At 43.0% G+C, this 15,263-nt stretch overlaps 1 protein-coding gene across 1 annotated transcript; it reads right to left on the minus strand.

Annotated features, from left to right (window-relative positions):
• Positions 1-536: 536 nt before the first annotated feature.
• Positions 537-15,263, minus strand: LOC144688636 (tubulin beta chain-like). The gene is made up of 4 exons (XM_078555437.1): positions 14,983-15,263; positions 11,399-11,507; positions 8,104-8,214; positions 537-2,562 (listed from the first exon to the last, which is right to left on the minus strand). Exons 1-4 carry the CDS (start codon positions 15,037-15,039, stop codon positions 1,499-1,501), a joined length of 1,341 nt encoding a protein of 446 aa, XP_078411563.1. The 5' UTR covers positions 15,040-15,263; the 3' UTR covers positions 537-1,498.

The raw sequence follows: 15,263 nt of genomic DNA on the forward strand, positions 1-15,263 counted from the left end.
CCGCAGAGAGTGGTTAAATCTAGAACATAATACCTGAAAGGATGATGGAATCAGATTTTATAGCAACTTTCAAAAAGCAATCAGACATGTACTTGAAGAGGACTACTGGTAATTTACAAGGTTATAGGAAAAAAACTGGGGCATGGGACTAAGTTAGACAGCTCTTTCAAACAGCCAGCATGGATACAATGGGCTCCTAAGTATGCCAGATTTTATTGGCTAACCCATGTCTAAAAGCAGACAACCAGATATACAACTTGTTGTTAATCATGGGATTTTACTGTGTACAAAATGGCTGCATTTATCTACATAACTGCACTTCAAAGTAATTTATCATATGTGGAAAAAGGATTTTGATTCTGTTTCTGGATATATAATAAAGAGTATATAAATCCAGATTCTTATCAGCAGCAAGGAATCACAATTTAAGTTGTGATGCCACCTCTTCCCAGTCCCCATTCTGCTTCCATTCAGACTGAATCTTGGCAAGAGTGTAGCTACAGCTATGGAAGGAAATGAAAAAACAGAGGAAGAAAGAATTTGTATTGATTTATTAGAATGGTTTGATTTCTACAGTACAAACATCGCAGAAAGACAAATTTAGGTTGGCATGCAATACAGAGAACGACCGCCGATTGGGAAAGAGCTGGGTGAACCTGTTAAGGGCTCTTTGGCAGTTCATGGAAGTGGAACTCACCCTTCATGGGTCGATTCTCTGCAGCTCAATCAACATAACACCATCAGATCTCAATACTCAATACTGAACAGTGCTTTATACTACACTTCTAGGGAAGGTTACAGTCATTAAATACAGTAGTTCCTTTATTGAACAACTCCGACTACATCTAAAGCTGTAGTGCCCCAGATTATTCATTTTAAATCCAATTTTAAGAAGTACTCTTATCGTATCTCAGCTGAAGAGAAAAAAAAATAAACTGCATCAAAAAAAAGTCTGCAAGCAAAAAGGGATCATTATGCTTCTACATAATGAATGAAGGGCAAATCTCACCCTGACCTTTTCCAGCTGTTCCAGTTTGCCAACTTTCTTCCCATTTTTGGGAGATTGTTTTATTGCCCGAAAGGAGTTTAAAAGGCTATATGTCAGCAGTAGAACTTACAAAGTATCCTTTGTCTATTTAAAAGCATATGTATCCGATATTGGAAAAAAAATTACAAACTGAAACAAGCTACTCCAAAATTGTTTCAGCCAGTTGCACAATGTTCTTGCTTTTCAGGCCTGTTCATAAAGTTTGATTTCATATTTTAACATATCGGGGGGGGGGGGGGGGAGGCACTGCTGCTTTAAAACTACAGACGATGTTAAATCACACACAAACACACACACACAAACCTTCAACAGGAATTCCACTTTAATAATGCTGTTAGCGTCACAGCATCTTCTTAATTAAAAGGCTGGAAAATTAGGCAGAATTCAATAGTTCAACTCAAACGTGACTTTGCAATCTACTGTTGCAGCTTCTTGAAGATTCCGTGACGACTATGCTTCATCATTATCTCCCTCTTCCTCTTCGAACTCTTCCTGCTCATCTGCAGTGGCATCCTGGTACTGCTGGTACTCTGATACCAGGTCATTCATGTTGCTCTCAGCCTCAGTGAACTCCATCTCATCCATTCCCTCGCCAGTGTACCAGTGCAAGAAGGCCTTCCTGCGGAACATGGCAGTGAACTGATCAGAAATTCGCTTGAACAACTCCTGGATGGCGGTACTATTGCCAATGAAAGTGGAGGACATTTTGAGGCCACGGGGTGGAATGTCACAGACAGCTGTCTTAACATTGTTGGGAATCCACTCCACAAAGTAGCTGCTGTTCTTGTTCTGGACGTTCAGCATCTGCTCATCTACTTCTTTCATGGACATCCGGCCTCGGAATATGGCAGCAACGGTCAAGTAGCGTCCATGTCGTGGGTCACAAGCTGCCATCATGTTTTTAGCATCAAACATTTGCTGAGTCAGCTCCGGCACTGTGAGTGCTCTGTAATTTTGGCTGCCACGGCTGGTAAGCGGGGCAAAGCCCGGCATGAAGAAGTGGAGCCGAGGGAAGGGCACCATGTTTACAGCTAGCTTGCGAAGGTCAGCATTAAGCTGTCCAGGAAAGCGGAGGCAGGTGGTGACCCCACTCATGGTGGCAGAGACCAAGTGATTGAGATCTCCATAAGTGGGAGTGGTTAGCTTCATTGTACGGAAGCAGATATCATAAAGGGCTTCATTGTCGATGCAGTACGTCTCATCTGTGTTCTCCACCAGCTGATGGACGGACAGGGTTGCATTGTATGGCTCCACCACAGTGTCCGAAACTTTAGGCGAGGGCATGACACTGAATGTGTTCATGATACGGTCAGGGTATTCTTCCCGTATCTTGCTGATGAGGAGGGTGCCCATCCCGGAGCCAGTACCACCACCCAGAGAGTGAGTGAGCTGGAATCCCTGTAAACAGTCACAGCTCTCAGACTCCTTCCTTACCGCATCAAGCACTGCATCAACCAGTTCAGCTCCCTCTGTGTAATGACCCTTGGCCCAATTGTTTCCAGCACCACTTTGACCTGGAAGAAAAAGACTCATGACACGGAAAGGCACAGGGATTCACGATATCATTGAAAACTTTTTCTACTCCAAAACTCATTACACAATAATTTTTATTATTTATTAATATTGTGTTGAAAATATTATTAATTGTTCTGTTAATTCTGTTTGAAAACCTGATTCTTTTTCTCTCATTGTTCCCTGCATGCAGCAGCACAATTCCAGAGGAGCCAATAGATCCTTCTACTTTATTCAAATGACCATCTTTCATTATGTGGGTCCAAACAGCAAGTACTAGCAAGCTATTCCACCTTGGGAAGAGGCATCTTGGCATAGACATAAGCATAGACACTGCTTATCCAACATCCCAGCAAACTCACTGGATAGCTCTCAACTGGTGGAAACACTGGATGATTTTAAACTGCCTCAGTTGAGATCAGCTAACTCAACGTCTTTTGGGGTTGGAACCTTCCTGATCTGTTCAGCTCACAGCGAAGGCGTTAGGGCGAGTGATTTTAAGGTGGGTACAAACAATATAAATCACAGGTCTAATCTAAACAAGGGAAAATAAAGATCCAACACACATACAATGACATCTGTACGTTACATTCAACATCCCAATGGAAAAATATTTTTATAATGCATATTGATTAGAAAATGGGCATGGAATAGAAATTGCATTTAATAGGGCAGAATATTAATGTCAGCTGCTGAATGATATTTCAGTTTAAATGCGATCACTCCCTTGCAGATGTCCTTTAGATGAAAGATAATTTGTACATTATGTCCCATTGACTCTTTGCAAATGTAGCATACAAGGCAATAGAGCTATAAAAAATTGGGTCTCTGCATTATACCAGTACATAGAGCTAAAGCAGCTCAGAAGTCCATGACTGATAAACCCACAGTACCAATTAATGAGCATTTATATTTCTTTGTTTTCTTCCCTCCTCCTCTCCTGAAGGGATTGACCCTAGCTAAGGTATGGTTCCATAGATGCCAGTTTCCCTCTTATTGCTCACCCACGTGGCCATTCTTCCAGTAAAAAAGATTAGAAAGGGTTGGCAAGTTAGTCAAACGGGTGTATCACAGCAGAGCCCAACTCATCCTCACCAAACATCCTCCAGGTTCACCTTTTCCAGCAATCAGCAGCAGAAATCCTAGATGACTTTTCTCTTGTCTGCCCCAGAATCACTGAAGTTAATAAAGAACACCAACGGCTGTCATACCCAAGATCAGCTGACTCAACATAGACCAGATGTCAAACCAAGGATCTTGTCTTTTGTATGGCTCAATACCACACAAGACAGGGGCCTTTACCATAATACCATTGGATGATTGTAAATGAGAATAATTACGGAAGAGGAGCAGCAGTAGGGCCATATGTACCCTTCACCCCTCCCCTCGCCAGCCTTGAGCCTTCGCCTCCACATAATAAAATCATGGCTGATCTTCAATCTCAACTCCACTTCCCTGCCCAATCCGCATGTTTTTTTAAATTCGTTCATGGGATGTGGGCCTCGCTGGATAGGCCAGCATTTATTGCCCATTCCTAATTGCCCTCGTGAAGGTGGTTGTGAGCCACCTTCTTGGACCGCTGCAGTCCATGTGGTTTAGGTACACCCACATTGCTGTTAGGGAGTTCCAGGATTTTGACACAACGACAGTGAAGGAACGCCAATATAGTTTCAAATCAGGATGGTGAGTGACCTGGAGGGGAACTTGCAGGTGATGGTGTTCCCTTGCATCCTCTGCCCTCATCCTTCTAGATGGTAAAGGTCATGGGTTTAGAAGGTGGTGTCAAAGGAACCTTGGTGAGTTGCTGCAGTGCATCTTGTAGATGGTACACACTGCTGCCACTGCCCCTTGATTTCCCTCAATCTTAGCCATGAATATACTCAATAAATGAACAACCTCAGCCCTCTGGGGTAGAGAATTCTAAAGATACACAACCCTCTAAGAAAGGAATTTGGAACTGTTTTCCTGGAGAAGGGAAGGCTGAAAAGAGATTTGATAGAGGTATTCAAACTCATGAGGAGTCAGGACAGAGTTGACAGGGAGAAACTGTTCCCCCTTATGAAAGGATCGAGAACAAGGGGGCTCAGATTTGAAGTAATTAGCAGGGTTTTGGAGAGAAGGCCAGGAATAGCACTAGGTGAATTGGTCATTCGGACAGCTGGTGCAGACACAATGGGTCGAATGGCCTCTTTCTGTGCTGTAAGAATGCTGTGATTTTTCATTAACCCAGCTGAATGATCAAGCCTTTATCCTGTGACTATGACCCCTAGTTCTAGATTCTTTAGCCTCAGGAAACAGCCATTCAGCCTTTACCCTGTAAAACGTTCTCAGATTCCTATATGTTTCAATGAGATGAACTATCATTCTTCTCGACTTCAGAGAGAATAGGCTACATAATCTCTCCTCATAGGACAGCCCTCTCACACCATGATACTTATATTTATATAGTGCCTTTAAAGCAATTAAACATCCCAAAGCGATTAACAGAAGCAATTAAGAACTCCCTCCTTAACAGCACTGTGGGTGTACCTACACCACATGGACTGCAGCGGTTCAAGAGGGCAGCTCACCACCACCTTCTCAAGGACAATTAGGGATGAGCAATAAATGCTGGCCTAGCCAGCGACACCCACATCCTGTGAAAGAATAAAAAAAATTAAGCAAAATTTGACACTGAGCCATATGGAGTGATATTAGGGCACATGGCCAAAGCTTGGTCAAAGAGATAGGTTTTAAGAAGCACCTTAAAGAGAGGTTTTAAGAAGCACCTTAAAGAGAGAAAAATAGAGAGGCATAGACGTCTAAGAAAGGAATTCCATAATCTGGTGTCTGAAAGCACAGCCACCAATGGTGGAGCAATTCAAATCAGAGATGCTGAGGAAGCCAGAATTAGATGAGTGTAGATGTCTCGAAACATAAGGGGTTGAGGAGATTATAGAGATAGGGAGTGGGGAAGGCCATGGAGGACTTGTAAACAAGAATGAGAATTTTTAAATTGAGATAGTTCTTGACCAGGAGCTAGTGTACGTCAGCAAGAATAGGGGTGATGGGTGAATGGGACTTGGTGCTAGTAAGGGCATGGACAGCAGAGTTTTGGATGACCTCAGAGTGTAGAATGTGGGAAGCCTGCCAGGAGTGCATTAGAATAGTCAAGTCCAAAGGTAACAAAGGCATGAATGAGGGTTTCAACAGCTGAGGCAGGAGCAGAGTTGAGCAATGTTACAGAGGTGCAAATAGACAGTCTTAATTATGGCACAGATATATGGTCAGAGTTAATCTCGGGGTCAAATATGACACTAATGTTGTGAAGTCAGGTTCAACCTCAGATAGTTTCATGAGAGAAGAATAGAGTCAGTAGCAGAGACCATAGGCAACAGCCATGTTCTCCCCAATATTTAATTGGAGGAAACTTTCGCTCACCCAATACGAGCAGCCTGATAATTTAGCAACAGTGGAGGAGTTGAGAGAGGTAGAGCAGGGTGTAGTCAGCATACATGTCGTGTTTTCAGACGATGTTGCTGAGGGCAGCATGCAGATGAGAAATAGGAGGGGGCCAAGAGTAGATCCTTGGGTGATACCAGAGGTAATGGTGCAAGAGTGGGAAGAGAAACCTTTGCAAGTGATAGTCTGGTTACGTGGGATCCAAGAAGGGAAGTTCTGTGGTTTTGTGGGAATAGGATCGAGGGAGCAAAAGGCATGGACAAGATGAGCTTGGAGAGGTCGTGAGGAGAGATAGGAAAAAAACTAGAAAAAAAAGTTGAGATCTAAAGGGTGGGGGGGGACAGCGGAGGAGCCTTAGAGGTAAATAAAACAGTAGACTGGAGAAGTGGTAGAGGCAACCATTGGATGGATACTGAGAAGAAGTCCATAAGCTCCTTGCACTTTGTTGGATGCAAGGCTGGAGGAGATATGGAGAGGAGTTTAAGAAGACAATTTGCAGCAAAGAAACTGGGGGTGGGGGCAAGGGGGTTCTCTTTGTATTCCAGGTTGATCCTGGAATAGTGAGCAGCTTTAGCAGACGAGAGCAGGACTCAATAGTGCTTTATGTGGTTCAACCAGATCTGGCAGTGAATGGCTAAACCAGTTAACTGCCATGTCTATTAAAGTCTGCATTCCTTGGACATAAACAAGCAGAGATGGAAGCCAATATCAGGCTGAATGTCCAGATTGAAAAAGAATAAAGGTTTTATTGGAGACTAGGACATCATAAGTGGCGATGAAGTTGAGCAAATCAGTAACTGCAGAACTGTTGTGGCAAAAGGACGGCCAAGGCTAGACATTTGGGATTTTGAAAGTGCTGTTGTAAGTGAATTGGGAGATTATTTTTCCACGGGTAGTTACTAAAGGAAGTAGGATTGATGCATGGAAGGGGGATGTGGGCAGAGAATGGCCTTTTCTGTGATTGATATGAAGGGAATAGTGTAGCCACATGAGATGGCAAGGTCAAGTGGGCGGCTGGGTGTATGATTTGGGGAGTTTACACGAAGGGAGGGATTAATGGAGGATCAGGGGACAGTGAAATCAGAGGAGGGGCAGCATTATGAGTTGAGATGGAGATTAAACTCACAAGGTTGAGAAGTCATCCCAGGAATCAATCTAGTAAACCTTCACTGCACCACCTCTAAAGCGAATGTATCCTTCTTTAGCTACAGATACCAAAGTTGTACACAGTACTCCAGGTGTGATCTCACCAAAGTCCTATCCAGTTGCAGCAAAGTTTCCTTACTCTTATACTCCAACCCCCTTACAATAAAGGCCAACATACCATTTGCCTTCCTAATTGCTTGCTGTACCTGCAGGTTAACTTTCTGTGTTTCTTGTACAAGGACACCCAAATTCTCCTGAACACCAACATTTGATAGTTTCTCAGTTTTAATTGTCAGTAAACCTGGATACATTACATCGGTCCCTCCAACTACGTCATTCACATAGATTGTAAATAGTTGAGACGCCAGCACCAATCCTCGTGGCTCATCACTATTAACAGCCTGCAACCTGAAAATGACCCATTTATTCCTCTGCTGTTATCTGTCCTTTAACCAATTCTCTATCAATGTTAATATATTACTTGAACTCCATGAGCCTTCATTTGGTACAACAACCTTTCATGTGGCACCTTATCGACTGCCTTTTGAAAACCCAAATGTACTACATGCACTGGCTCCCATTATCTACCCTATTAGTTAACCCTAAAAAACTAATAGATTTGTCAAACATGATTTCCCTTTTATAAATTAATATTGTGCCTGATCATCACATGATTTTCTAAGTACCCTGTTACCACAATGTCCTTCTCCATGACGAGGTAAGCTAAAGGGTCAGTCAGCTTGTAGTACTCATTCACCTCTTAATGTTGGGTAACAGATGAGTATACAAGTAGAACAGTGAGCTGAATGTGAATCCATTTATAAGGGGAATGGTATTTTACCAAAAAAAAAGGCCCATCTTTGGTCTACTTACACTGAGCTGCTTCATCTCTACAAAGCCCACTCAACTATCTTGAAACATTTGTTTATGCAATTAAATTACTATTGTATCCCTACCAAATACAAAGTTATCTGGTCTAAATATCTGTCCAAATGGCCCAGATCGGACGGAGTCCATAGTACCAGGTTCCAAATCTACCAGAATCGCACGGGGAACATACTTGTCACCTGGAAAACAGTCAAATACAAGATAATATGTTAATGAAGGGTGGAATTTAATGCCCGCCCCTGTGGCAGTTTGGTGGCAGTGGGCATTTAATTGGATGGGAAGGTGGCAGGTGGAGACCTCGCCACCTTCCCACATCTGTCTGTGGAAAGGCTCATGGACAATCTTCCTGCCATCTTGCCAATTGAGGCCCTTAAGTGGGGAATTAATGCTGGTATTCAACCAGCGCGGACGGGAGACTCACATGTGGGAAGCCGGAAAAACAAACCCTGTCAGGTTGCATTGCAAGCTTCCAGAGAGGGTCCCTCATTCAAAGGCACAGTGTCTGATCTAGGGACACGGCATTAGGAAAGAAGGAGGACAGCTGAGAGCCACCTCCCTGCCTAGTCACCTTGCTGCCAACCCTCTTCTCCACCACCCCCAACCCAACGATCCTCAGCCCGCGATCCCTCTCCTGCCATCACTCACCTGTGGCCTGGGTCCCATGTTGCCCCACTGGTACTGCTGGGCAATGAAGTGCTGCCAGGCTCTGATTGGTGAGCAGCTTTCGATGGGTAGGACTTCCACCGCAGGGTCCTTGATCCAGGGGAAGGCCTGGTGCTGCCCAGTCAAGTGCCTGATTGGTACTTAATACAGCAGGCCTTCCCAAAAAGAGGCAATGCAGGGCTCTCGTCGGCTCTCCAGCCAGCGGGCAAGACCCCCGTCACTACATTAAATTTCACCCGCAGTTTCAGACAAAGTTAAATCCACACAGGAAGAGACAACTGAATCTGCTAAGGAATGACTAGAGAAATAATTGAAGCAGAGGAAGATACAGGGCTATGGGGAGAGAAGAGGGCAATTGTATTCATTTTGGATTGGTGCAGCAAAGAGCACAGACACAATGGGCTGATTAGTTTTCACTGTGATATAAACTACTTTGATTTTTGTACAGACACTGACATATACACTGATGGGAAGGGGTAAAGCTTGACATCAACATTTATCCTCACTTGAAACATTTAACTATTTAATGTTGAGTTCACAGAAATGCTTTAGGTAGAGGAGATTCTGCAACAGTTTGGCTTCTACTGCATTGGAATAGGCTGTCATTTACACTTTAAAATGGATTTTTCAGCACAGTTGTACCAGACAGGAGTAGTGCATGCCCAGGTGCTTTGAAAGCTGTGATACGCAACTTACTTTTCTAGCTGCCATCCCTCTCATGATGGTTGCACAGGTCAGTGATTAGGAAGTCATACTGCTGACCTACACAAGCAGGGAACTATTTTCCCACACCGCCACAGAGGCCATTTACATTGCTTCTCTGTAGGACTGCCTTCTAAGATACCAGAGAAAGCCTGCTGGGACGAGGCATCTCCAGAGACATCAGCATTGCCCCCACCGGCAATTTTAACACTGGTTCAAATGGTTAAAAAAAAGTGGGCATATTTGAAAGTGTCAATTCCACTCCATCTGGAGGCAACCATTGTGACTTTTTTGTACTCAAAAGATGTTTATCACATCATTACACTACCAGGCACATTGTCTGATCTCAGCAAATGAGCATTTTTAAGCAATTTATATGTTTAGGCAACAGATGGGCTATTGGTGGCTTTAATAGCCTTTGGCTAAGTGGAATCTTCATCAGGGAAGAGTTAATGAAGGACACTACTTCCAGCCAGTGTTATATACACAAACCACGATCCGTCCATATTTAGTCAAAAACAAATCTGAGGACTGATGACCCTTATCTTCTGATTTTCTTTGGTTCTTATACCTGCTATAATCTTCCCAGTTCTTATTCTCAGCACCATTCTTCATCCTTGCATAACGTTTTAATTATAATGCTAGACTTAATAACTCTTTTAGGCCAACATCATCAACCTAGAAGTTTTAACTTGTCAGGGGTAGTATACTTGTTTTATAATTCATTACCTTCGTTAATAGATCCAGCTATTAGTCAGTAGATTTACCAACAAATAATTTCTCCTACCCTATTCTAGCCAATTCCTTCCTCATCCCTTCAAAGCTAACTGGTTTGTGATCCTCCTTTCTCCCCTTCATAATAAAGTTACTATTTTTTATTCATTCATGGGATGTGGGCTATTCCCCCAAGATGCTCTCTTATGATCATGAACTCTTTATGGGCTTGCTGTCATAACTAAATCAAGCATCTCCTGCTCATTTGTTGCTGCTTTAGGAAACTCTGACAAAAGACCATTGACCTGAAACGTTAACTCTGTTTCTTTCTCCACAAATGCTTCCAGACCTACCGAGCATTTCCAGCACTTTGTTTTTATAACCCATCTTATAGTGTACTAACTTTGTTCTTCTAGTCCCTTTATTTTATTTGGAATACTTCTGGAAGTGGTATAAAGATGTCAAACTTGGTTGACAACTTTCTTCCTCTTGGCTTCTTAACCTATCAGTTTCCTCGCCTTTGTTAATTTACCATTTTGTTTTACTTCTGTAAAATTTCCCACCAACACTTTTCCCCTCCTATCCTCTCCTACTGTCTACTTTTAAATTCTGATCTTCCTTTCTACACAAGGTGGTGATCTTTTTATGCACACACCAACCCCCAATCTTTCGCTCATGCCTATTAACAGGAATGGGTGAGCACAGAAGTAGAAAACCCCAGCCGGAGAATCCAGGATGTTGCCTGCCAGTTCTTTTTACTTGGCCTAATAGTTCCTTCCTACTCTGCATTCTTGCTTGAAATGTAAATTTTTGGTCTCAGCTTTTTGGGAGGTTCCCACATCTGGAGGATTAGAAAAGGCTCTTCCTGAATGGCAGATTTTGACCACGGAAATAGCAGCCATTTTATGCCAATCTAGTCCTTCAGGCCCGGGAAGTGTAAAGGACAGGGACTGAAGCTTGCAAGTGTATAAACCTTGTGGCAGACAAAGGCAGCAGTGGAGCAGACCACACCTGCCAGGTCAAGAAATTAAGGGCACAAGTTAAGTGAGGAACAAATTTTGTGATGTTTAAGAGGAATAATATCAAAGGGGAACAGCAACTGACCCTGAAGCTTTTTAATCATTTGTAGCTGAGTCTGTAGTTCCACATGAGAAACTGACACTCTCCCAAAGATTGGATACCCCTATCAGATTCTTTCCTCAAGATTCCTAGTTTGTGTAATGGACAGTCACCCACCCAGATATATAAGCAGGATCAGATCCTCTGGCAACCGTAATTCCTTACCAGCTGCTTCATTGTAGTAGACATTGATCCTGTCCAGCTGTATGCCACTATCACCACGGGCACTCCCAGAAGGGTCAATTCCATGTTCATCACTGATCACCTCCCAAAACTATAAACACGGATTACAAGCAGAGGTTCATTCATAAATTGAAAGGAAAGACTTGCATTTATATACCTTTCACAACCACTGGACATGTCAAAGCACTTTACAGCCATTGAAGTACTTTTGAAGTGCAGCCACTCTTGTAATGTAGGAAGTACAGCAGCCAATTTTCACACAGAAAGCTCCAACAAACAGCAATGTAATCATGATGAGATAATCTGTTTTTTGTGAAGCCGGTGCCCGGATAAATATTGGCCAGGACGCCAGGGATGACTCACCTGCTCTTCTTCGAAATAGTACAAAATTGAGATTCATATTGGTCAATTCCAGTCTTTTAATTAACAAATCCCTATGACGAAAGGCATATAAATAGTAAAAGGGTGGTAAGAGGACAAATAGAGCCAATTAGTGTCCAAAAAGGAGGTTTACACATGGAGGCAGAGGGCATAGCTGAGGTATTGAATTAATACTTTGCATGTGTCTTTACCAAAGAAGAAGATGCTACCCAGACCACAGTGAAAGGGGAGGTAATTAATACAGTAGAAGGATTTAAAATTGATAAGGAGGAGATATTAGATAGGCTGTCAATATTTAATGTTAATAAGCATCAGGCCCACTTGACATCCAAAGATACTGAGGGAAGTGAGAGTGGAAATTGCAGAGGCACTGGCCATAATTTTCCAGTGTTCCTTAGACTTAGGGGTAGTGCCAGAGGATCAGAGAATTGGAAATGTTACACCTTGTTCAAAAAATGGTGTAAAGTCCAACAACTACAGGCCAGTCAGTTTAACTTTGGTGGTGGGGAAATTTCTAGAAACAATAATTCAGGACAAAATTAATAGTCACTTGGACAAATGGGGATTCATTAAGGAAAGCCAGCACAGATTTTTTAAGAGAAAATCGTGTTTAACTAACTTGCTGAAGGTTTTCAAAAAGATGACAGAGAGGGTTGATGAGGGCAATGCTGTTGATGTGGTGTACATGGACTTCCCAAAGGCATTTGATACGGTGCCACACAATAGGCTTGTGAGCAAAGTTATAGCTCATGGAATGAAAGGGACAGTAGCAAAATGGATATGAAACTGGCTGAGTGACAGGAAACAGAGTAGTGGTTAATGGATGTTTTTTGGCCTGGAGGAAGGTTTGTAGTGGAGTTCTCCAGGGGTCAGTGTTGGGACCCTTGCTCTTCCTTATACATATTAATGACCTAGACCTTGGTGTATAGGGCACAATTTCAAAATTTGTGGATAATACAAAACTTGGAACCATTGTGAACTGTGAGGAGGATGGCACAGAACTTCAGATGGACACAGACAAGTTTGTGGAATGGGCAGTCACGTGGCAGATGAAATTCAATGCAGAAAAATGTAAAGTGATTCATTTTGGTAGAAAGAACATGGAGAAACAATATAAAATAAAAGTACAACTCTAAAAGAACACAGGGACCTGGGTGTATATGTGCGTAAGTTATTTAAGGTGGCAGGACAGGTTGAGAGTGCAGTTAATAAAGCATACTGTATCCCAGGCGTTATTAATAGGTGCATAGAGTACAAGAGCATGGAGGTTATGTTGAACTTGTGTAAAGCACCAGTTTGGCCTCAGCTGGAGTATTGCATCCAGTTCTGAGCACCGCACATTAGGAAAGATGTGAAGGCATTAGAGAGGGTGCAAAAAGATTCATGAGAATGGTTCCAGGAATGAGGAACTTCAATTACCTAGATAGATTTGCAGAAGTTGGGACTGTTTTCCTTGGAGAAGAGAAGATTTAATAGAGGTATTCAAAATGATGAGGGGTCTGGGCAGAGTCCATAGGGAAAAATTGTTCCCACTTGTGAAAGGATCGAGAATAAGATGGCACAAATTTAAAGTAATTAAAACTTTTTCATGCAGAAAGTAGTTAAGGTCTGAAATGCATTGCCTGAGAATGTGATGGAGGTAGGTTCAATCGAGGCATTCAAAGGGGAATTAGACAGTTATCTGAAAATAAAAACGTGCAGAGTTATGGAGAGAAGGCACGGGAATGGCACCAGGTGAATTGCTCATTCTGAGGCGGTGCAGACACGATGGGCCAAAAGGCCTCCTTCTGTAACATTTCTGAGATTCTGAGAAAATCCAGGGTACTGAATGATACAACCGTTATTCACACATAATTCTCATGAAATGCATAAACGTACAAGATGCAGTCTGGAACTATTCCAACCGGCTAGTGAGAGGGTGGAGGACATTGCAGTCGAGGCCGAGGGGTTTGTGAACCCTTTCGTCGGCGGAGTGTATAAACCACACCCTTTTCAGCTGCAGATCGACGCAATAGGGCACATTGTGAATGGGTCACAAACAGTGGCTCGCGTTATAACCCTGCACCAGAAGGGTGATGATGAGTGTGGATCTCTCATCAGCTCACACAATCCCCCCCTGAACACACCAAATTCGATCTGAGCCATCCACTTCTTCACTCGCATGTGACAAGCTGCACCGATTCTGCAACTCCCCCATATATATGAGCTTCCAGCATCATTCCGGGGGGTGGGGGAAGCGCAGTGGCTTCCCCTTGCAACCCTCTGGGATTTCGTTGCTTAGGGGCTGACGGGGAGAGGACATCAGCCACAAGAGAATACGGAGGGAGGTTCCTTGGATCAGTCTTAACATGAGAATAGATCCAACCCGGGAACAGCAACGATACTGAACCCCACAAATCCAAACCTCTCGCTCCAGGATTGGCGAGCCTCAGGCAGTCTAAACAAGATCTTTATTCCACAATCATGCAAAAAAGGGATAATTTTATGAAAGCGGGAACAATTTTTGCACAATGTATGGATAAATAGACATTGTTTGCACCCACAGATGGCGTCTGTACCAAGCCTTCCTCCTAGAGCCTGCTGCTTAATTTGAAGGCACAAAGCTTTAAATGACCCGAGGAATTTGGGAGATCTGCACCCGGGGACTACCAAATCCTGATTTAAAAAAAACAAAACCCAAGATCTGTCTCCGTGTTTACTTCAAATTCAGCTGAGGTTTAGTTCGTAGGGTTTGGGTTCGATTTAGATCGAAATTAGACCCCGATCCCTTTTCCATTGAATTCTGGCATCCAGACAAAGGAATACGGAGGGAGGCGTGCAAGACTGTCATCAGCCTGCGCGCATGTCCAGCTGCTTTCACAGTCAGCCCCAGTTACTTAGGGATAACAATACCTAGGAATTTAAGCAGACTAATTTCCTTTTCAAAAAAAAATCAAATCAGTTGCAACAGCTGGAAAACATGCCATATGATGTAGTCTCACTGTAAGTTACTCACTGTGTCAGACGGAATTAAGCACTTACGGTTTAAAGCAGTGGGAAAGGGTGTGGTTTCATTTAATTCTTACAGTTAAATAGCATTTTATAAGACGTAAACTCTTGAGTATCTTTCGATTCACAGAAGTTATTTGTACTGTACATTGATATAAAAAGAAACGACTTAAATATTGTTTATAAGGGATTCTTACCTTGGCTCCAATCTGGTTCCCGCATTGTCCAGCCTGGATGTGCAGAATTTCCCTCATTGTTGCTCCTGCTCTTTTTTGGGGGGTTGGGGGGCGAGATACTCCAAGATCAATTTACAGAAGGATGCAGGGGCTGATATCTTTACATATGCTGCAGGGATCGGTGTGCTTGTGGACAGTTGCAAGTTCGGTTTTTTTTGCAGAAGGGATAAATGTTGCGGAGAACTCGCCGTTAGGCTGAAATCTATTGCTAAGACACTTCTTTGCAGCAACCAGCTCACATT

This window comes from Cetorhinus maximus, chromosome 13, assembly GCF_964194155.1.
Source record: "Cetorhinus maximus chromosome 13, sCetMax3.hap1.1, whole genome shotgun sequence".
Taxonomy (NCBI): domain Eukaryota; kingdom Metazoa; phylum Chordata; class Chondrichthyes; order Lamniformes; family Cetorhinidae; genus Cetorhinus; species Cetorhinus maximus.